At 37.7% G+C, this 22711-nt stretch overlaps 1 protein-coding gene across 2 annotated transcripts in view; it reads left to right on the top strand.

The window, feature by feature from the left end:
* The window catches only part of STX7 (syntaxin 7), a 63670-nt gene that overhangs the window by 18022 nt on the left and 22937 nt on the right, over positions 1-22711 (top strand). For both annotated transcript variants that reach the window (XM_043962430.1, XM_043962429.1), the window contains exon 3: positions 22395-22464. In XM_043962430.1, the coding sequence (XP_043818365.1) occupies positions 22395-22464 (70 nt within the window). The remainder of the gene's footprint in view (positions 1-22394; positions 22465-22711) is intronic.

Here is a 22711-nt window from a genome sequence, read left to right as displayed (position 1 = left end):
ACCAGAACTGAGTTTGTGAAGGAGGCTTAGATAAATCATTCAGTTATCACTTAATAAGGGATTACTATGTACCAAGCACTGTGCTGTTTGCTAGAGTAGAATAAGTAGTCTAACATGTGGCATAAATTCACAGCAAAAACCTTGTGGAAATGAAAGACAGAAGTGTGAACTTTCACTTCCCTTTCTGGGGGGAAAGTTCCCAATAGCATTTTCTGTGCTTGAATAATAAATACCTCAGGTCTTTTAAAGTGCCTCCATCACATGCTAAATCTGTATCTTCTGAGCCCTTGTGAATTAACAGTCTTATAAAAGAAAGTTGAAGAAAAAAGTGGCATTTGGATGCTATTTATCCTTATAATGAACTTTGGGTAGGAGATGTGAATCAAAGAACTTGAGTGGAAAGGGATCTCTAAAGCTGATCAAACAGCCTTTCCACAATATCCTCAAATGGTCCTCCAGCCTCTGTTTGTAGACATCTGGTAGAGGGGAACCCATCCCCTCCCGAGGGGAATCATTCCAGCTAATTGTTATTAAGTTTTACCTTGAGCCAAACCAGCCCAATTCTTCCCTATGAGAAGAAAACTTGGAAAACTTCTTAATCTTTTAAGTCTCATGGAGCTTTACTCAACTCCAACTAGTCATTTTAAGTATTATAGTTAGATCAATTAACTGTTCAAATTGTTTTTAGTAGGCAGGTGACAACTGGTATAGTTTTTCTCAAGTTTCTGTCCACTCTGGTTTACATAGAACTAGATAGGATCGTCAGACTATATGGAGATATGTCAGTAGAGTTTCTATCCAAGAATATTGGATATTTGGGTGTTTTGGACATTGAACCCTAAAGACATAGCATGTATAATACCTGTTGTGTACAAAACACAGGGCAGATAATAAACTCATTTGCATTTCTCTCTCTCTTCTTTTTTCCCTCCCTCCTTTCCTCCTTCCTTCCTTCTGTGACATGTAAAAAGTTTGAGAGACATAGTTTCTGGGTAATTAATCATTTTATTAATCATGCTAGCATATAATTAATAAAAGGGGTCAGTGATACTCTCAAATGTGAACAACCCCTCATGACACCCACTTGACACTTATATGTCCTTGGAAGAGTGGGTAATCCCAAGGGTGGCAATCAACTCTGATTGGTTAACAATTAATGAGAAGAATGAATATTATAATCAGAGTAGACTTATTCTTTTGAGGGGCCAGGGGATGTGACTTGGATTATGTTATTTACTTTCAAATTACCCCTAGCCTAGGGCAATCTAGACAAAAGATGACCACTCTGCCCAAACCTGTCTGAGAGGAACATAATGGGCCAGATTTCACTTTAGATTAAATTATTTGTAAGGTTTTCTAGTTGGGTGGGGCAACAACACCTAAATAGGTTAGTCTAGGTGGTGTAAATTTCTGGGAAAGGTCAGGGATCTCCCCAATAATTTGTTATTTAATAATTATTTCTCTCCCTTCCTTTCTTTATTCCTTCATTCCTTTGTTCCTTTCTTCTCCTGAATTGAGGCAAATGCTGAAAGAGAGGAAGACAAATTGACTATCTACTGGAATTCTTGTGAACTGAACAAAATAAATAATACAGATTGTATGCATGAGTATTGCAATATATAGAGTATGGGAGATCATCTCTTGTGAAACTTAATAGAGGTATTGCTATAGAGTATAATGCTTAAAGCAAAGCAAAACAAAACAAAAAAGCAAAAAACATGCTTCAGTTCCAGTGATGAGACATGTCCCCAATCCTCCTTTTTCACTTCTGCTTTGTACTCATGATATTGCTTCAACTATTTTTAGTGTTTTAAAAACAACTTTTGGTTGGTTAGAAATAAGTCTCTAGGTTTCTAAATGGTGTTGAGCATATATTTTACCTTTCACATTTCTTTTTCTTGTGGATTGTAGACCTCTAACAAACTGGAATGTTCTTCCAACATTAGGATGGTGAATAGACCCACTTAGCATTAAAATTCTAGTCAGTATTTCTAGATATTGCTTATCCAATACTAAAATATGTATATCATCCTTATAAACCTGAGATATAAGATTAGCACATCGAGGGATTAACATGTAGTTGCTGTCTCCATAAGACTACAACAGAGCAAGCTTACAAACTAATTAGGCTGCTTCAAAACTGATTGTTCTTTCTTTCAAAAATCAATATAAATGAAAAACTCCCATTTGAAGAAGGAATATGTCTTTCATTTTGTATTTGCACAAAAAGAAGCTCAGGTCACCACATTCTCATAATATTAAAGTAGATAAATAAAAGAAACCAAACCCATTCCCTCCTCCTCCTCAAAAAAGCAGTTGGTGGAACTGCTTATGTACATAGAGGTGGAGTTGTTTATCTTTGGGCAGGTGAGAAGTCAAGAGAGGAAGAGAGTTGGTTAGGTAAAGGGCTTTGAAAAAGTATACTACTTTCCTCTAAAGAACTTACTTTGGTTGTTATTTCTGAAAATACTAGTTGGGTTTTTAAATCTCCGTGGGGAAGGAGCAGTAATTAAACAGCTTCATTGATTCAATGGGTAGGATTTTCTTCATGACTAATAACAGGTGCTAATTTAAATCAGTGATGGGCATGAAAATGAATTTCTTAACCTAGGGAATATAAACCACTCCCTCTCCTCAATTTACCCCTTATATTATAGTCTCAACCTAGCTTTATAAGCTTTATCTCTCACAAGGGTGACAGAACCTTGAAGCTCATTTAGTCATGTCCCCTTATTTTATAGATGAGAAAACTGAGGCCAAGGGAAATAAATTGATTTCTCCAACATCACACACATAGTCAGAGGCAGGATTTAAACCTGGGTCCTCTGAGGAACTTTGTTATTTTAACAGTTGTTAAAAATCATTTAATCTTGATGATGATGAAGCCTTGGAGGGGAGGGAGGGAAGAAAGACTAAACCTTGTAACAAAACTAATTCCTTCATTAACAAAGTCCAAAAATATCATCTCAGTTTTTATCCTGAGTCCATCCCCTCTCTATCAGGAGATAAAATAGACCTATTCTTGAGAAGTGGTCAAGTATAAGTAGGCATATGTTTGAGTCCAATCATATCTTATAATTACATGAGTAATGATGATGGCGTTCTTCTGTTAACTATATTGGCACATGTATTATTTAGAGGAACTGTGTTTAATTCTTTCACTAATTTTTTTTTTACTTTGACAGATAAACTATGGGCTAAATATTCTCACTGCTTTGCAGCTCTTGAACTCTTTTCACGTTCACCATGACCTAAATTCATTCATATACTTCCCTGTACTCTTTACGTGGTCCCTGGACTGTAGCAGGCATCTCCCAATTGGTTTCCTTGTCCCTATTCTCTCTCTTCTTCAAGTCATCCTTCATACAACTGCCAAAATCATATCCCCAACCTTACATTCCTAAAGCACAGATCTGACCACATTATTCCCTTGTTTAAGAATTTCCACTACTTTTCTTTTGCTTCTAGAATAAAATACACTCTTCTGTATCAAATTTATTTATTTATTTATTTATTTTTTGGTGAGGCAATTGGGGTTAAGTGACTTGCTCAGGGTCACACAGCTAGTAAGTGTTAAGTGTCTGAGGCCGGATTTGAACTCAGGTCCTCCCGACTCCAGGGCTGGTGCTCTATCCACTGTACCACCTAGCTGCCCCTTCTGTATCAAATTTAAAACCAAACTATATTTGTTTTTCTGTGTATATGTTGTTTCTTCCAAAAGAATGTAAGCTCCTTGAGATCAGGGACAGTTTCATTTCTCTCTTTGTATCCTTCACACCTGGCATAATATTTGGAATAGAACCGGTGCTTGTTAAACACTTGTTGAAGGAATAAAACAGGCAACCACAAAAATGGTCTTGAGTCTTTTTGGGTTCCTTATCACTCTTCAAGCAGTGGTGATGGCAGCATTGAAAAAGTGTGGGGGACAGTATTCTAAGAACTAATGAGTTCTTAGATCATCTACAGCCATTATTTTACAGGTTGCTACTTGCAGTGTGCATTTTTTGTCCAATAGTTAAGGAACTGATCCACCAAGAACCAAGATTAGTAGAATGACATGAACAAGAATAATGCTGCAGGATAAGGATGAATGGATTGGTGATGTTCTATTTCAGTTGAAGAGAGTATGATTCAGGGTTTCATTGATTTAAATTTAACAGGGAAAGAAACACAATAACATGGAATACATGGTTTTTATTGATCTGATTTGTTCTTTGTATCTCAAATGCCACAGCAAATTGGTAATGAAATTCAGCTTATAGATTTCATGATGGCAGAGAGAGCTCATTTTATACTGAGAGAGTACCAATAGAATTTGACTTCCAATTATCCTGCTTCCCCGTTATTTGTTTAGTTAGTTCAGAGTCTTTTAATCAGTGGAAAATACCTCAAAAACAATGGCTCTTATCTTAATTCTGTGAAAAATTTAAAGAAAAAAACGGCATCTGAATTTTTAGCAATTTGGATATTTCTTCAGATGACTTAAATGGAGTATTTAACAGTAATTTTCTACAAATGTGCCATATACTTTAGTTTCTTCAGAAGTTGCATATGGCTTAACATTATGTGCTAGTTTTTAACACAATTTTAATTTCACTGCAGTAATGAGATGTTATTTATTTAAAACGCCGGGTATATACTTTCTATGTTGGATTTGCAAGGCAATCTGATTACACATTTCCAGAATGACAGCACCTTTTTCCTCTTAAAAAATGATGGGAGAAGTAAGTCTAATTGTACCTCAATCTAGTTTTACATACTGATTTAATTTTAGACTTAAAAAAATTATAACATCCCACCCCAGCAAAGAAAAAACAAAAAACAAAATTACCTCTACCTCATCAGATCTATTTTCTTCTCCTAGCCTTCAACTCTGGCAAGCTATGCACTTAGTTTCTCTGAAGATTCTAAGGGGCAGCTAGGTGGCACAGTGGATAGAGCACCGGCCCTAGAGTCAAGAGGACCTGAGTTCAAATCCAGCCTCAGACACTTAACACTTACTAGCTGCGTGACCCTGGGCAAGTCACTTAACCCCAATTGTCCCACCCAAAAAAAAAAAAAAGAAAAGATAATTCTAGGTTATTATTTCCAGAGCTATTTTGGCTCTGGACCTTTTTTTTTTTTATCTTGAAATAAATTTACAGGACTTACAGATACTTATCTTCTTAAGAGTATTAATATGAAATATGCCTTGGAATAAATAGGGTATCAAAGAAATTTGAAAATAATATAGAAGAAAGGAAGTTTATTTTTATGCCGAGGAAAAATGATGCTTGCAATAAGCACTTTTGATATACACTTAGTTTCTGCGTTTATTATTTTAGAGGGGAAAAGATTTCATTTGCATAGAAGTTTTCTCATATAGCCACTCTTCACATTGTTCAGAGACAATGAAGCGATAGAGTGGATAGAGTATTGGACTGGGAGTTAGGAAAACCTGAGTTTGAATCCTGCCTTAGGTACTTATTACCTGTATGAGTCTGGCCCAATTATTTAAGCTCTCAGCTTCAGTTTTCTTATCTGGAAATTGGGAATAATAATAGTTCTTACCTCATAAGGATGTTATTATTAGGATCAACTGAGATACTGTGTAAAGTTCTTTGCAAATCTTAAAGCCCTATATAAATGTTAGTTATTATATAATTCCTACTATTGTTCAAAAATACGAGGGTTAGTGTTAGGAAGTTTTGTCCTAATGAATTAAAAGAAAACTTCCTTTGTCCTGTGATTAGCCTGATCAGGTAAATCATAGAATTAAAAAATATATTTATGAGAGTTTATCAGTCATTAGGTAGAGAAACTTTTAAAAATTATTTGAATTTTGATTAAATTATTAAATCTAAGCTGTAACCCCATGTGTAAATGTCCTGTGAATACATAAACACATGTTTAGGTTTTAAACAACTTAAGAATCTTTCATACAGTGTGTAAATTACATATCACATAGCAGTATCACAGGGTCTTTGCATCATTAATTTAGAGTTGGAGGGGACCTCAGGCTATCTAGTCCATGCCTCTCAGTTTTACAGATGAGGAAACTGAGATCCCCAAAAGTTAAATGATTTGTCCAAGGTCACATAACTAACAAATTTTAGAGGTGGGATTTGAACCCAGGTGCTTTGAGTCCCAAGCTAGCATTATTTTTACAGCCCCATGAGAATGATGATACCTTTCTTCAAATACCTGAAGGACTGTTTTGTAGAGGAGTAGCTACATTTGTTATTCTTGGTTTCAGTAAGCAAGATTGAGACTGATGGGTAGGAGTTGTTACAGCAATTGATTTAGGCTTAATGCCAGGAAAAACTTCCATTTGTAACTATTCCAAAATGGTATCTGTTGCCTTGGGAGGTAATTGGGATGTGGCAGATGTCATTCTTGTTCAGGTACAGGTTGGACCACATGAACTCTTAGGTCCATTCCAGCTCATAGATTTTGTACGCTGTGGAAGGCATATGGTAAGCCTCTGAGGCTGGATGGAGAAAGTAAAAAGGCATTAAATGTGTTGATACTTGGTGGGAGCAGACAGTACTGAAGAATAGTAGTTAGGCAAAAGGGATGTGTATAATGGGTAGGTGGCCACGCTGGGGAGTTTAGATTTCCTATAGCAGACTATTGTAACCTTGTGCTTCAATAGTTGGCATAAAAATGGTGATTTAGAAAAATAATGCTCACTGATAGAAATAAATTGCATTGAAATCCACACAGAGCCAAGAGACATTATTGCGATGTGGGAGACTGCATAGCTATCTTAGAGAAATTAACGTATCCACAATTTAGGTATTAGTGTTTATTCCTTCCATCACTAGCATCTTCAGTCCATGGCTCAGCCTTTAGGTGTCTCCTATTTTAAACCTTCCTAGGAGCCTGAAACTCTTCATAGGAACTCTTCTCATTCTTTTCTTTCACTGAAGCAGTTCTCCTATTGTTTATGCCTGCTGTCACTACTTCACGGCTACCTGTTCTATAGGAGCATTGATTTATTTAGAGCTTTTGGTGGTAACCCCTCAGTGATCTGACAGCCTTTCTTTCTGCTCTCCCCAAAGTTCCCAGGCTCTTCAAACAAACAAACAAACAAACAAACAAATCACACCTAATCTTTTATTTATTGTTTTGTCTTACTACTTTAGTTCTATAGCTTTTGGGGGGGGGGCAGGGCAAGGGGGTTAAGTGACTTGCCCAGGGTCACACAGCTAGTAAGTGTCAAGTGTCTGAGGCCGGATTTGAACTCAGGTACTCCTGAATCCAGGGCCGGTGCTTTATCCACTGTGCCCTCCAGTTCTATAGCTTTTGATACTAAACCCTAAAAATAGCAAGCTCCTGTCAGTGGTACCACTATTTTTTTCACCTCTGTAGTCTCATATATCTGTCCTCCAGAGCCACACTGCTACATCTTCTCTTTAGGATCCTAGGGTACCCTGCAAAGTAGATGCTGGGGTCTTTGCCATAGGCTTGAGTCTCCACTGGCTGTGTTCCCTCCATTTGTTAGGGACAAAGGACTAGTACCCCTGTTCTTTTTAACCACTTAACACTGGGAAGTTTTTATAAAGGCATCTTTACTTTAAAGATAAAGGGAGAATGTAGATATCTTTTCCTTGATACCTCTGAGGTATCATATCATCCCTTTCATCTTGGAGTAGGTGGTAGATGGTAATTGAACTCAAAATTTAGCTAAAGTCTTACATAGCACTGATCTTTCCAGGCTTATGTCCAAATGTGACACCAGTGTCATATGAGTCCTTCTGTTGAGAGGGAGAGAAAGTATGAGGGAGGGAGGAAGAAAAAAGACACAGATAACAGAGAGACATAGCAGCAGAGCCAGTCAAAGAAAGGGAGGGAGGAGAAGCAAGAGAGAGAATGAAGTTCCCTCCTCCCTTACACTGATGACAATAGTATTATGTACTATCACCCTTGAAACAGCTAGATGGCTCAGTGGATAGACCACTGGGCCTGGAGTCAGAAAGTCATGAGTTCAAATTTGGCCTCAGACACATACTAACTGTGTGACCTTGGAAAAGTCATTTAACCTATTTGCCTAGGAGGTAGCAGTTAGGTGGTTCAGTGGATAGAAGTCAGGAATGCCCAAGTGACCCTGGGCAAGTCACTTAATCCATTGGAGTTTGTCTTAATTCCCTGGAGTAGGAAATTGGCAAATCGCTTCTGTGTCTTTGCCAAGAAAACCTCAAATGGAGTCATAAAGAGTCAGATGTGACTAAAAAAAACTATCACCCTTAATCTTTACCTAAATTCTCCCCACTAAATCATTCATTCCCCATTCTGGTTACCTAGATTACTTATATGAGTAAACTTTATTGATATACATTTCTATCTTATAGTGTCCTCTCCTCCTGCTATTATATTAAATCATATTCCCATCATAGGTCCTCATTGCTCCAAATGTCAGTGACACATGGAGCCAAATTTTCTTCCTTACATTATTTACTAGTTCACCTTGTATTTTGCAAATTTATGTATTGACGTCTGTCCGTGGGTTTTGTTGTTTATTTATGGCATATTTATTCATTGTTGAAGTACTAAACATATCTGCTATTTTTCTTCCTTTTGTCCTTTTCCTTTTTTAAAAATTAGATTTGCAAAACTCTTTAACAAGAACTTTTTTTTTTTTTTGCGGAGCAGTGAGGGTTAAGGGACTTGCCCAGGGTCACACAGCTAGTAAGTGTCAAGTGTCTGAGGCCCAGTTTGAACTCAGGTTCTCCTGAATCCAGGGCAGGTGCTTTATCCACTGCACCACCTAGCTGCCCCAACAAGTACATTTTAAAAAATCAACAACTCTTGCTGAATACACCATGTCATTGACAAGGAGGCCATGTACCTATATTTTAAAATGAGATGATCTCTATGCCCCCCCATCAATATTATTCATGTACTATATATGTACAATACTATACAATGTATGTGCTATATTTTCAGTCACTCTAAGTGGAGAAATTTTGAAAATTAAATTAAGAGATTAGAACTAGAGATAGAAATTTTCTTGTTGTTGGCACAGAGTAAAGATGGTAATTGAATCCTGGTTGGCAAGATCAAAACCCCTTCCTCTGGCAGCAAATCCACCCCAAGATTGAGTCTACATATGGCCACTTTTAATGGATTGGGTGAGAAAAGGTTCCAGTCAAGGAGATCAGGGACAGGAAGCAGAAGGATCTCCCAGCTGTGTCATCCTTCCCTACCTGTCCTTTAATTTGCCTATTTAAGTAACCTAACTGTCCTGTTACTAACAATCAATCTTGGGCCCTTCCTGATTATTCCTCCCCTCTAAGCAATAAACTTCAAAAGTTGGCCTGAAGTAACATTAGAATTGGAATGTTCATACTAAGTATAATCATCATATGTAAACATATAAATTGTGTGGCTTTCAGTGACTTTTTCTACAAAAACCTCAGTTATCTATAATTTTATGTTCTGACATAGGCTTCCTAATGAACTCAGTCCTGTCACATCACATTATTCTTATTAATTATTGATTTTACCTGGATTTGCAATTTGCTGGTTTAAGAAACTCGACCAGTGCAGATCTGCAAATCTGCAATTTATATTCTTAGAAAGTTATCAGTTTGCCTTGTATGGGTCTGGGCAAGATTTGAATCCAGGGTATTCTTGACTGTTAAGATTAAGAAGCCAACTCTATCCAGTGTCATACTGCCTCTTGTCTTAACACATAATAACTTTGAAATTTTTTAAAATTCAATTTTGATAACTTCTTTTCCCACTCTGAATTTCTAGAAGAAATCAAGTAACTTTAAACTGGAGGCCTTCTTCTGTAACAAAATTTAGATTGCTTGAGTGAAAATTTTTAAAAAGCAAGGCTCAGGTAGGAGTATTGTATCGCTATAAAGAGCTAGATGTTTCCTTTTGAAGCCTAACATGTCAAATGGGAGCTTGTAATTTAGTGAATTGGAATGCTGGGGTTTTCCAAGTCTCTACTCTCTTCCTTATTCAAGCTTGCTTCTTTTTATCACTAAACAAGTCAGGCCAGTTCTTTGAGATATAAAGATGCTAAGTTGTTGCTCCCTGATAGTGTCATAAGACTGATCATGGGATAGAGATAGTATTGAAGGAATTGCAATTGTTTCAACTGTAAGCTTTCAGATTCTTTAACAATTGCTCCTATGTTCTTGAAAAGTTTTTATACTTGTTAAGGTTTTTTTCCAAAATAGAATGAATTTCTTTTAAATTGAAAACTGAGTTAGTTTTTAATTGAATTTTATTATCTCCAGAATATTTGTAAAATTTTAAAATAATAACTTCATTTAATTTTTTTTTTTAAACTTGATACATTATGTTTTGATAGACTAGATGGGTCTTCACAAATTCAATTCAAATATTTTTAAGCACTTACTACTACATCTAAGTTAACTATTCTAGGTGTTGAGAGATACAATATAAGTACCTCCTTTCTTCAAGATATTTATTTGCATTCAAAGGGTTTGGGGATCAGGGTATACTACCTATCCACAAGAAAGTAAGTACAAGGGGCAGGTAGGTGGCAGTGGATAGAGCACTGGCCCTGGAGTCAGGAGTACCTGAGTTCAAATCCGGCCTCAGACACTTAACACTTACTAGCTGTGTGACCCTGGGCAAGCCACTTAACCCTAATCGCCTCACCAAAAAAAAGAAAATAAGTACAAAAACAGTACAAAGTAATTTCAAATGGGAGCGAATACCAGTAAGGGAATAGGAGGAAGTATAGGCCTTTTGTTGGAGTTGGCACCAGAGCTATGTTTTGAAGGAAGCTAGAAATTCTATGAGGCAGAAGAGAGAGTAACTCCAACAAACCCCTTTATTTTTCAGGAAAAATATAGTTCATTGCTAACAAAAAAAGATGGATATGACCAGAATTTGGTTGCCTTTCCATGTTGATTTTATTTAAGTTGTAACCCTAGTGTATATTAATCCCCATTAAAAATACTAACAGCCTCATTTTTACTTCCAGTCAACTATCTAGAGGCAGGTAGGTGAATCAGGGGATAGAGCACTGGGCTTGGGGGTCAGGAAGACTTAAGTTCATATTCAGGCTCAAGACACTTAGTAGCTGTGTGACTCCAGACAGGTCATTTAGTTTCTGTCTTCCTCAGCTTCTTTACTATAAAATGGGTGTAATAATAGCATCATGCGACATCACAGATTTGTTGTGAGGATCAAATAAGATAATATTAAAGCCCATAGGACAGTGCCTAGTGCATAGTAAACACAATATAAATGCTTATTCCCTCCCCCCTTTCCTTAGATAAAACCCTCAGAACATGCTTATGAACTTTAGTGTTAGTAAAGTTACTATTAAGAATGACTTGCAGGGGGTGGGTAGGTGGCGCAGTGGATAAAGCACTGGATTCAGGAGTACCTGAGTTCAAATCCGGCCTCAGACACTTGACACTTACTAGCTATGTGACCCTGGGCAAGTCACTTAACCCCCATTGCCCGGCAAAAAAAAAAAAAAAAAAAAAGAATGACTTGCAGGAGGGGCAGCTAGGTGGCGAAGTGGATGGAACACTGGCCCTGGAGTCAGGCGTACCTGAGTTCAAATCCAGCCTCAGACACTTAACACTATGTGACCTTGGGCAAGTCACTTAACCCCAGTTGCCTCACTAAAAACAAAACAAAACAAAACAAAAAGAATGACTTGCAGGGCAGCTAGGTGGCACAGTGGATAAAGTATCAGCCCTGGATTCAGGAGGACCTGAGTTCAAATCCGGCCTCAGACACTTAATACTCACTAACTGTGTGACCCTGTGTAACCCTCATTGCTTCACCCCCCCCCCCAAAAAAAAAAGAATGACTTGCATTTAAAAATAACTACAGCAGATAAACCTCTGAGTCTGAAGTAAGGAAGACCTGAGTACAAATTTTAGCTTGTTGTTGTTGAGTTCAGTTGTGTCCAACTCTTCATGACCCCGTGTGGGGATTTCTTGGCAAAGGTAAAGTGGTTTGCCCTTTCCTTCACCAGCTCAGTTTGCAGATGAAGAAACTGGGGCAAGCAGGGTTAAATGACTTGCCCAGGGTCACACAGCTAGTAAGTATCTGAGGCTGGATTTCAACTCACATGTTCCCAACTCTAGGCCTGACATTCTGTCACTGTGCCCTTAACTGAGCTGAGATATTAACTATGTATCCTTAGGCAGGTCACTTAGCCCCTGTTTGCCTTAGTTTCCTGAAGTGTAAAATAGAAATAATAACAGTAACCTACCTCTCAGGGTTCTTGTGAAGAATCAAATGAGGTAACATCTGTAAAGCACTTAGCACAATATAGTAGGTGTCCTATAAAATGCTAGGTGTTATTATTCATATGTAGTGTAATTATTCATTGTATGTATTTTTCAAAGTAGTTTCTGGAGATGTATCTACTTTGATCTTCCCAACACCATGAGAAAAGGTAACAGAAGGTAGGTTGTGATAAGTAGAATTCAGGTGATTTGTCCAAAATACATATTTCATAGTGAGAACCAAGATTGACTCTGGTTCTTTTGATTATTCTACCTGTGGCTGAAAGCTGCTAGAGATCTATCTTATCAAAGGTTGGCTAATCCTCTTCTCTCTGGACCAGGGGCATTGCTATAATACTTGAGGGTTTACCAAGGGCCTTTACTTGTGTCTTCTCATTGGATCTTACAATAACTCTAAGATATGGGAGATAAGATAATTAGTGTAGCCTCCTTCTGGTTTTTTGGAGAAACTTTATTCTTATCTTGTGGTAGACTTCTTTGGAATCTTATGAAGACAAAGTCCTGGTATTTAATACCGGGGTTGGCTTGGTTGGTATTCAGGTGCAAGTGGGGGACTGTTATAGGAAAGAGGTATCTTCTTTCCCTACAACTTAATGCCATTTTGGTGGACTTGGTGATAGTATAGCAAGACCTTGGTAGGGAGGAGGAGAATATGTACAGGGATTTTATGTACTTTAGGAATAAGTATTATGGGCTTTTATTAGAGTTATTGTTAACAGTAGCAAACTATCCTTTTGTCAGACTGCATGATGTTTCTCTTAGTTACACCACAAGGTGGCAGCAAACACATGCACAAGAATATTAATCTGTCTCAAAAACATCGAGCTCTCATTCAACAGTATGTTTTAGAAAGTACTAAAAAATATTAGAGGGTGGCAAAAAGGATATTTTTATGGAGTTTTGGAGATACGTATTTGAGTTAATCAGACTGAAATTTATACCATAAACCAAGGATTCTTAACTTTTTGAGTCAAAGCCATCCTTGTCAAGTCTGAATGAACCTGGAGACCTAGGTGGTGCAGTGGACAGAGTCACAGGCTCTGGCGTCAGAAAGACGTGAGTTCAAATTCAGCCCTAGACCCTGGGCAAATCACTTAATCCCAATTGCCTCAAACATGCAGGGCCATCTCCAGTCATTCTGATGTATATCTTGCCACTGGACCCAGATGGCTCCAGAGGAGAGAGTAAGACTGGTGATTCTGCACAGCTCTGCCTCATTTAAATCCAATTCATTGCAAGTCGTGACGTCACTTCCTGATGTCATGGTCCTCTTCGAGAATGAAGGACAAAACAAAAAGCCTGTGGACCCGTTCTCAGAATAATGTTCTTAAATATCTAAAATAAAATACATAGGTTAACAAAGGAATACAGTTATATTGAAATAAATATGTATGTTTTTCTGATTTAAATTTACCAACTCTTGAAAATCTTTACATGTATACATTTTTAGGGATCTGTGAACCCCAGGTTAAGCACTCCCATCTTGTAGACAATGTTGGCTTTAAAAAAATGTAGCAAATGCTGGAATTGCTTTGTGATTATAAAAATATCCTTTCAGTGATTCCATTTATAAAGCAAATTCTTAAAATTCCTGTTAATGGAAAAGAAGAAATGGTAAGACTGCTACAAAATAATGGCTTATAAAAATTAGATTTGTCGTACTAAATTTTTTAGAGAAGTATTAAATAAATCCATTGAAGAGCTTGCTAATTAAAGGAATTCAATGGTGAAAGCTGTAAGGTCAAGATTTTTTTATTGCCATATGAATAAATAGATTTTTAAAAATTTACACATTCTTCCCTCTTTGAATTAATTCTGATGAGTGAGGTCCAGACATTGCTTGCCACTGTTCCCATTTTCCCTCCACTGTAAAAGCTCTTCTTTGTACATCTTTGTGTGTGTGTGTGTCTGTGTGTATGTGTGTGTGTCTGTGTGTGTGTGTGTGATAATTTTCCCTGTTTTACTTTTCCCTTTCCCCTTCTCCCATTTTATCCTTCTTTCTCACCACTTCATTTTTTTTGAGATCATCTCAACATAATCAACTCACACCAGTGCCCTCTGTCTGTTTAGACTGTTTCTACCTGCCCTAATGATGATTAAGTTCTTAGCAATTACATATATCATCTCCCCATATAGCAATGAAAACAATTTTAACTATGAGGCTCTTATGATTTCTCTTTCATGTTTACTTTTTTGTGCTTCCCTTGGATCTTGTGTTTGAATGTCAAATTTTTTATTCTGCTTTGGTCTTTTTATCAGGAATGTTTGAAAGTCCTCTATGTCATTGTTTCCATTCCGTCTCTTCTCCCCCCCCTCCCCCCCCAAGGATTCCACTCAGTTTTGCTGGCTTGGTCACTCTTGGTTTAAATCTTGGCTCCTTTGCCTTCCAGAATATCATAAGATCTCCACTCCTTTAACATGGAAGCTCTTAACACTTACTAGCTGTGTGACCCTGGGCAAGTCACTTAACCCCAATTGCCTCACTAAAAAACAAAACAAAAGAAAACAAAAACAACAACATGGAAGCTGCCAGATTTTGTGTGATACTGACTCTGGCTCCACGATATTTGAAAGATTTCTTTCTAGCTGCTTATAGTATTTTTCTCTTTGACCTGGAAGCCCTGGAATTTCTATATAATATTCCTAAGAGTTTTCATTTGGGGTCTCTTTCAGGAAGTGATCAGTAGAATATTTCAATATCTATTTTATGCTCTAGATCTAAGATTTCAGGGCAGTTTTTTCTTTGTAATTTATTGAAAGGTAATGTCTAGGCTCTTTAAAAAAATTAATAATACTTTCAAGTAGTCCAGTAGGGGGCACCTAGGTGGTACAGTGGATACAGCACTGGCTTTGGATTCAGGAGGACCTGAGTTCAAATCCAGCCTCAGACACTTGACACTTAAGTAGCTGTGTGACCTTGGGAAAGTCACTTAACCCTCATTGCCCCATCAAAAAAACAAAAAACAAAATCAAGTAGTCCAATAATTCTTAAATTTCTTTCCTGAATCTATTTTCCAAGTAAGTTGTTTTTCAAATGTGATATTTTACATTTTCTCTTTTTTTTTTCATTTTTGTGGAGTCATAAGCTTCCAGTTGCCCATTTCTGATATTTAAGGAATTCTTTTCTTCAGTGAGCTTTTTTAATTTTTTTAAACCTCTTTTTCCATTTGACCTATTCTGCTTTTTAAGGAACTCTTTTCTTCAGTGAATTTTTGTGTCTCTTTTACCAGTAGGACAGTTCTATTTTTTTAAGGTGTTATTTTCTTCAGTATTTATTATGCCTCTTTACCAAGCTGTTAATTCTCTTTTCATAATTTTTTTTGTATCATTCTCATTTCTTTTCCAATTTTTTTCTGTACTACTCCTAGCTCTTTCTTTAACTCTTCCAGGAATTCTTGTTAGGTTTGTGTCAATAACCATTTTTCTGGTTTTGTTTGTAGCTATTTTCACATTGTCGTATTCTGAGCTTGTGTCTTCCCTGCCACTGTAGTAGCTTTTTATGGTCAAGTTCTTCTGTTGTTGTTGTTTGCTCATTTTTTGCAGCCTATTTCTTTTTTGTTGTTGTTTTGTGTTTTTTGGGGGGGGGCAATGGGGGTTAAGTGACTTGCTCAGGGTCACACAGCTAGTAAGTATCAAGTGTCTGAGGCCGGATTTGAACTCAGGTACTCCTGACTCCCGGGCCGGTGCATTATCCACTGCGCCACCTAGCTGCACCTTTGCAGCCTATTTCTTGACTTTAAACTCTTTATTAAAGCTGGTCTCTGCTCACCTTGGGGTAGGGAGACATTGTTCCATGCTTTAGGAATTTTCCTGTTACATTTTCAGAGGTAGTTGTGGGAGTCTGCAACTTTTTTGTGACCTAAGGACAGATGTGGTTACTGCTCTCCTAGTCTACACTCTGGTGCCCAGGTAGGGCCCCAGCTCCCCTGTAGTCACAAATATAGATATCCTCTTGGCCCTGGAACTATGATCAGGTCTCCTGCTTTCCTGCAGTCACAAGTGCTAGTGCTCCTTTCTTCTTTGGAACTGTAACCAAGGCTTTTTCTCCCTTGTGATGGACCACCCGTTTTCCTCTCCACCCTGGAACTGTGACCCAGCATATGGACCATAGACTTGCCAATCAGCAACAGCTATACCTAGTGCCTGCAAAGGGTCCCTTGAAATCCTTTTCCGACCAGTTGTCCGATACCTATCCCCTTATTGTTGTCTCAGCAGAGAGTTCCAAAGCACTCTGCTGCTGCCTCTAAGGCCCACTTATGGTACTGCCACCACCTCTTACACTCAGCCAGCCCGCCCGCCCCCCTTCTGTCTCATAGACTTCTCCTGCCAGCCTCCTAATTTGTCTTAGACTGGAAAAATGTCTTACCCCAGCTCTGCCACTCCAAAATTCAATTTGAGGTATTACTTTAAAGTTATTTGGAAGGGAATGTTACGGGATTTTGGTTCATCTCTTTCTTTTTCTACCTTTAATGGTTGCCATGTCCTTTTGATCCTTCCTTCATTTATTTCAATCTGTCTTTTTTTGTTCCACTGCCACCTTCCCATGTATCTCTTAGTAACTCATTCCTATAGCACCTGAATGGATATCCTGAACACATCCTATCGTATAATAGCAACAGTTAACATTTATATAGTGCTTACTACATGCTAGGCACTGTGCTAAGTCCTCTACAATTATCTCATTTGATCCCCACAGCCTTGGGAGGCAGTTGCTATTATTATCCCCATTTTGCTGATGAGGAAACTGAGATAGAGACTTGCAGAGGGTCACATAGCTAGTAAGTGTCTGAGGCAGGATTTAAACCTGGGTCCTCCTGATTCCAGGCCCAGCACTCTATCCAATGTACCACTTAGATTGCCCTTTCTATCACCCCCTTTTCTGTTTTCTATCCTATGTGATGCCACACTGTCAAGTTAATTTTCCAATAATACTCTTGTTGATAATATCATTTTCCTGCTTGATAAACTCACTTCAAATAAAATCCAAACTCCTTAGCCTATTATTCAAGACAATGCTCTGGCTATAACCTGCCACTCTAGACTTACCTTCCACTGTTTCTTTTTGAGTAGGCCAAGCTGCGGCAAGTTGGACTGCTCCCCATTTCCCCAAATACTCTTGGTTTCTTTGCTTTTATTCCTGTAATTCCCTCTGCTTGAAATACTTGTCTTCTTTACTTCTTATGGCCAAGGTCTTACCTGTTCTTTAAGGTCCAGAAAAAGAGGGTTTTTGAGTAAATATAAGCAAAGTTTTAAATGTATTCGTTAGTATTCGTGTTGGGAGTACCTAGGACTACCATGGTAGCATAATCACAGACCCTTTAAAGTATAGATGTAGGCATTTTTCCAATCCTGAGTATGAGTCTTGCATTTCGAAATCCTTCAACATAGAACCTTTCACATAAGAGGTGCCTGATAATTATTTGCAGTTTATTTCCCCAGTGTAAGAGAAGCCCCTTGAGGGAAAGGACTATTGCATTTCTATCTTTATATCGCCAACACCTAGAATGGTGCATTACACATGTTGTGGCTGTTCACTTGTTTTTCAGTCATGTCAGACTCCTGGTGATCCCATTTGGGGGTTTCTTGGCAAAGATGCTAGAATGGTTTGCCATTTCCTTCTCCAGCTCATTGACAGATGAAGAAACTGAGGCAGAGAGGGTTAAATAATTTATTCAGGATAACATGGCTAGTAAGTGTGTGAGGCCAGATTTGAACTCATGAAGTTGAATCTTCCTGACTCCAGGCCCAACATTCTATTCACTGTGCTACCTAGCTGCCTGTCATGACACACGGTAGCCATTTAATAAAATGCTTCATGAATTGATTTGATCAGTTGTTTATTATTATTACTGTTATCATCATCATCAATCTTGTTTCTTCTCTGGTTGAACAGAAAGAGCAAATTAAGATAGGGGTGTCAAAGGAAACATCACATCCTTTTCTTTTTCTTTCTTTCTTTTTTTTTTTTTGTGAGCCAGTTGGGGTTAAGTGACTTGCCCAGGGTCACACAGCTAGTAAGTGTTAAGTGTCTGAGGTTGGATTTGAACTCAGGTTCTCCTGAATCCAGGGCCGGTGCTCTATTCATTGTGCCACCTAGCTGCCCCACATCCTTTTAAAGTGAATCTTTAGCATGCTTTGCAAACTTTGAAGTACTTATGTAAGTGTTAGCCTTTATTGTTTCTGACACTTTTCTTTCTGGAAAGGAATTATATATAGTCTTTATCTTGTCTGTGGACAATGATCATGTTATAGGTCAGTGTTCCAAGAAGAAAAAGAATAATGTTGGGATGAAAGACTAGTTCAGCCAACTTTCATCTAGGATCTTGGAATAGTATGGAATAGTATTTGTATGGTATTAGGGTACCTCTGAATTATATGTGCGACAAGGTACCTTTTTGCATAAGAATTTCAATCTTTCAGAAGACAGAAAAATATTAGGGTCATAACAAAAGATCCATAATGGTAAAATGGGTCAAAAATAGAAAATTATTCCCTGTGTTCATTAAGGGAAAGAAAAACCAACTATTAAAGGTAGTTTGGAATTCTTTTGAATCTAGCAAAATAGAAATAGTTACTGTGAGCTCTGTGTGTGTGTTTTCTGCCAGTAGTCATAGTTTTCAATCTTTGCTAGGAAGCAGAACTCATAGCATCATCTCCTTTTTCCAGAAACAAAATACAATTTGTAGAATAATTTCCCACATTGCCTTGGGAGTTAGAGTATCACCATTCCTTCTATCCTATAAATAAATGAATAGATAATGATTGTTAGAAAGTATTTAGCCCTATGAATAAATCGCTTATTTCAAAGGAAAGGGGGATATAGGATTTTTTTTTCTTAGAAATGAGTGGACCCTCACCACTTCGAAAATGGTTTTAACAGCTTCTTTGGGTAGCTAGATGTCACAGTGGATAGATCACTGTCCCTGGATTCAAGAGGACCTGAGTTCAACTCTCACCTCAGACACTAACTGTGCCTTAGGCAAGTCACTTAATCCCAATTGCTTTAAACATTCGGGAGGTCATGTCCAGTCATCCTGATCTATAACTTGCCACTGGACCCAGATGACTGGAGGAAAGAGCAAAGTTGGTGACCTTGCACAGCCCTCCCTCACTTAAATCCATTTCAGTGCAAGTCATGACATCATGGTGCTCTTTGAGAACAAAGGACAAAAAGACAAACAACAATACAGCAGCTTCTTTCCTTTTGACATTTTAATTATGCACATATAAAACTGGAAGGCTTGCCCTTTACTGGAAAGCTGACTCTCTTTGTTGGAGCTGTACCTGAGCATAGTGTGTGTGCTATTTTTAACTTAAAATTCTCTATCATAGTAAGACAGAGGGTGCAAAAAAGCATCTACTACTCTAGGTAAGATTGGTTTATTTTCATATTTTATAATCGTGGTATTAATTATGGAAGCATTGCACTATTTGCCTCAACTGTAAACATAATCCAATTTCCCATTACCAGAAGTTCTATTTCATTGCTCAGAAATGTCTATTTTAAGTTCTAAGAAAAAAAAGTGAAAAAGATGGAGAAAGTTTACAAGAATTGTGCCTGAGCCTTCATAAATTCTGTTCTGCCAACTTTAGATTTCTGGTAGAACAGAGGTGTAACAAAGAAATTGAATCCACAATGACCTGAGAATTTTTTACCTATTACAGTCTTTTCTCATAACACAGATGAACAGCGACACTAAAAATAGCAAAACTGACAGAAGTGAATTTCATCTCTCTGTCTTGTCCATGCCTAAGTAGAAGTGATAGAACATATTTATAGCTCACAGTTTCTTACACAATTCTCGGGGCAGCTAGGTGGCACAGTGGATAAAGCATCGGCCCTGGATTCAGGAAGACCTGAGTTCAAATTCGTCCTCAGACACTTGACACTTACTAGCTGTGTGACCCTGGGCAAGTCACTTAACCCCCTTTGCCCTGCAAAAAAAAACCAACAAAAACCCAAACCCAAACCAAACCAAACAAAAAACTGATTCTCCAACAGCCCTATATGAGACAGCGCAACTACTATTATCCCCATTTTATGAAAAAAAGAGGTTTAAGGGACGAGCCATCCAGCCAGTAAAATACATGAAAGATCTCTGACAGTTTTGGAGCCTGTTTGTATAGCTTCTGCCACCTGCTGGCTGGATTAAAAAAATAATTAGTAAAATATGGCAGGGGCTGCTAGGTGGTACAGTAGATCAAGCACTGGGCCTAGAGTCAAGAAGACCTTAGTTCAAATCCAGCCTCAGACACATACTAGCTGTGTGACCCTGGGCAAGTCATTTCACCCCGTTTGCCTCAATTTCCGTATCTGTAAAATGAGTTGTAAAGGGAATGGCAAATCACTCCAGTATCTTCAACCAAGAAAACCCTAAATTGGGTGACAAAGAGTCAGACATAACTGAAATGACTGAAGAAAACAAAAATAGGGTAATGGAATTCAGCTGTGAGAGAGCTGAGGCAGGCTGGGAAGAATGAAACCTGCTTTTCTTGTTATTTGGTTACTATTTGTGAAGTATTGGAATCTCAGTGGATCTACTGATAACTGAATGAAGAATTAGGGCAGTGGAGTAGTGGTAACTAGGAATATGTTTCACTTGGGGCAAAATCAGATGGAGAGAGTATGAATCAGGAAGGGGAATGGTGACTTGCCCAAGGTGAAATAGCTAAGTGGAAGAGTTGGGTTACAACCTCTGATCCACTGTTCTTTCTATTCTACCTCATTGCCTTAGTTTGTGAGTATAGAAATCAAGGCTTAGAGAGGTAAGGTCCCAGTCACATATCAGGTAAGTGGGAGAGTCAGGACGAGACCTCTTCTTTAGTAGCTGAAGGGCTATCGTGTATTACAGGGATGGAATTCATTCTGATGTGAGAGGATTCATTCTGTCTCCAGAAAGACAGATTTAAGCTTGAAGAAAGGGGGAAAAAACCCTAAAACTTCTTAAAAATTAGATCCACATCATAAGTTCCATTGTGCAGATGTCAAATTTGAGATGCTGCTAGTGGTTGAAGCAGTGAATAAATAAAATTGCAAAAGAAAGTATAGGGAGAAAAAAAGGGAAAGGTCCAGAATACAGCCTTGAATACCCAATTTAAGGAATCAGGAATAAGAGCCAATGAACAAGGGAAAAAAAAAAAAAGGAATAATTGGCAATAGTAGAATGAGAGCCGGTATTTTGTAGTCACAGAAACTAAGGAAAAGATCATTGAGGAAGAAGAGATGTTCAGCAGTGTTAATGATGTAGGGAGAGGTCACTATGAAAAAAGACCATTGATTGACTCATAAAGAAATCATTGGTGAGCTATGAGAAAATAGGTTCAGTAAAGTGGGGTTGGGGTGGAGATGGAAGTCAAAATATTAAATGAATCATATGGTTCTGGAGACATCAAATAGATAGAAGGAGGATGGGGCAGGGATAGCCAAATGATGTGGTAGCAAGTCTGAGGAAAGTTCTCTCCCCTGTCCCAGGAAAGAGCAGATAAAAAGGAAATACTGGAAATTGAGAATGAAGTGTGTGTGTGTGTGTGTGTGTGTGTGTGTGTGTGAGAGAGAGAGAGAGAGAATGAGAGAGAGAGAGAATGAGGATATATGTATTATTGCTACATCCCAAGAGGTGGAAGAAAATGGAATCAAGGTGGTAGGCTGAGGGATTAGGTGGGGGTTTGAATGGGAGACTATAGAAAGCTATGTATGTATGTATGTATACAGAGAGAGATAGAGTGAGTATAGACTATGGTAGAGGACTCTGAATTCCAAAGTTGTTTATAACTCTAGGATTAATGGAAAATTAGCTCTGCTTAATGATTCAGATATAAAACCTGCCTTCTGAGCTTTAGTTCATAGCTAAATTTGCAGGTATCAAAATACTAATAAAAATAGTTTTGATTCAGGTGAATCTGAAGTAACATTTCTTAACTAGCAGGTGGAATATTTGTGAAAATAGAGACCACACCTAAAGAGAATTCACAGTACAACCTGGACTTTCTACATTTATTTGACTGGATATTTCATATGACTTGCGTCATTTGTTTGATAACTATTATATAATACTTTGAAAGCTATTACCTAAAAAGCTTTTTTTGCTACAATAAAGCAATTTTCTACATAAAATAACATTGATTTGGTTTTTTCTCCCTCATTCTTTCTAATAGCTGCAGAAATACAAAGGTCTTTGAATCAACTTGGAACACTTCAAGACTCACCTGAATTGAGGCAACAACTGTAAGTGTTTTTTTCTTTACTCCAATAACCAAAGAAATTGATTTTTGTATTATTTGCAGTATCATCTGTTATTTGCAGTATTTAGTGATTAGTTAATACAATGCAAGCTTTTCCATTAAAATCCGTTATGGCTCTTTTAAAAATTATATCATTTCAAAATTAGTTACAAAGTTTATATTTGGGAAATGTTTTAGGATAAAGAGTCTGTCTAACAAATGATTGTGATACCCATGGACCTTAGTGGGCC

The sequence above is a fragment of the Dromiciops gliroides genome, chromosome 4 (assembly GCF_019393635.1).
Source record: "Dromiciops gliroides isolate mDroGli1 chromosome 4, mDroGli1.pri, whole genome shotgun sequence".
In the NCBI taxonomy this organism is placed as follows: Eukaryota; Metazoa; Chordata; class Mammalia; order Microbiotheria; family Microbiotheriidae; genus Dromiciops; species Dromiciops gliroides.
This window is presented reverse-complemented; position numbering and strand designations above follow the sequence as displayed.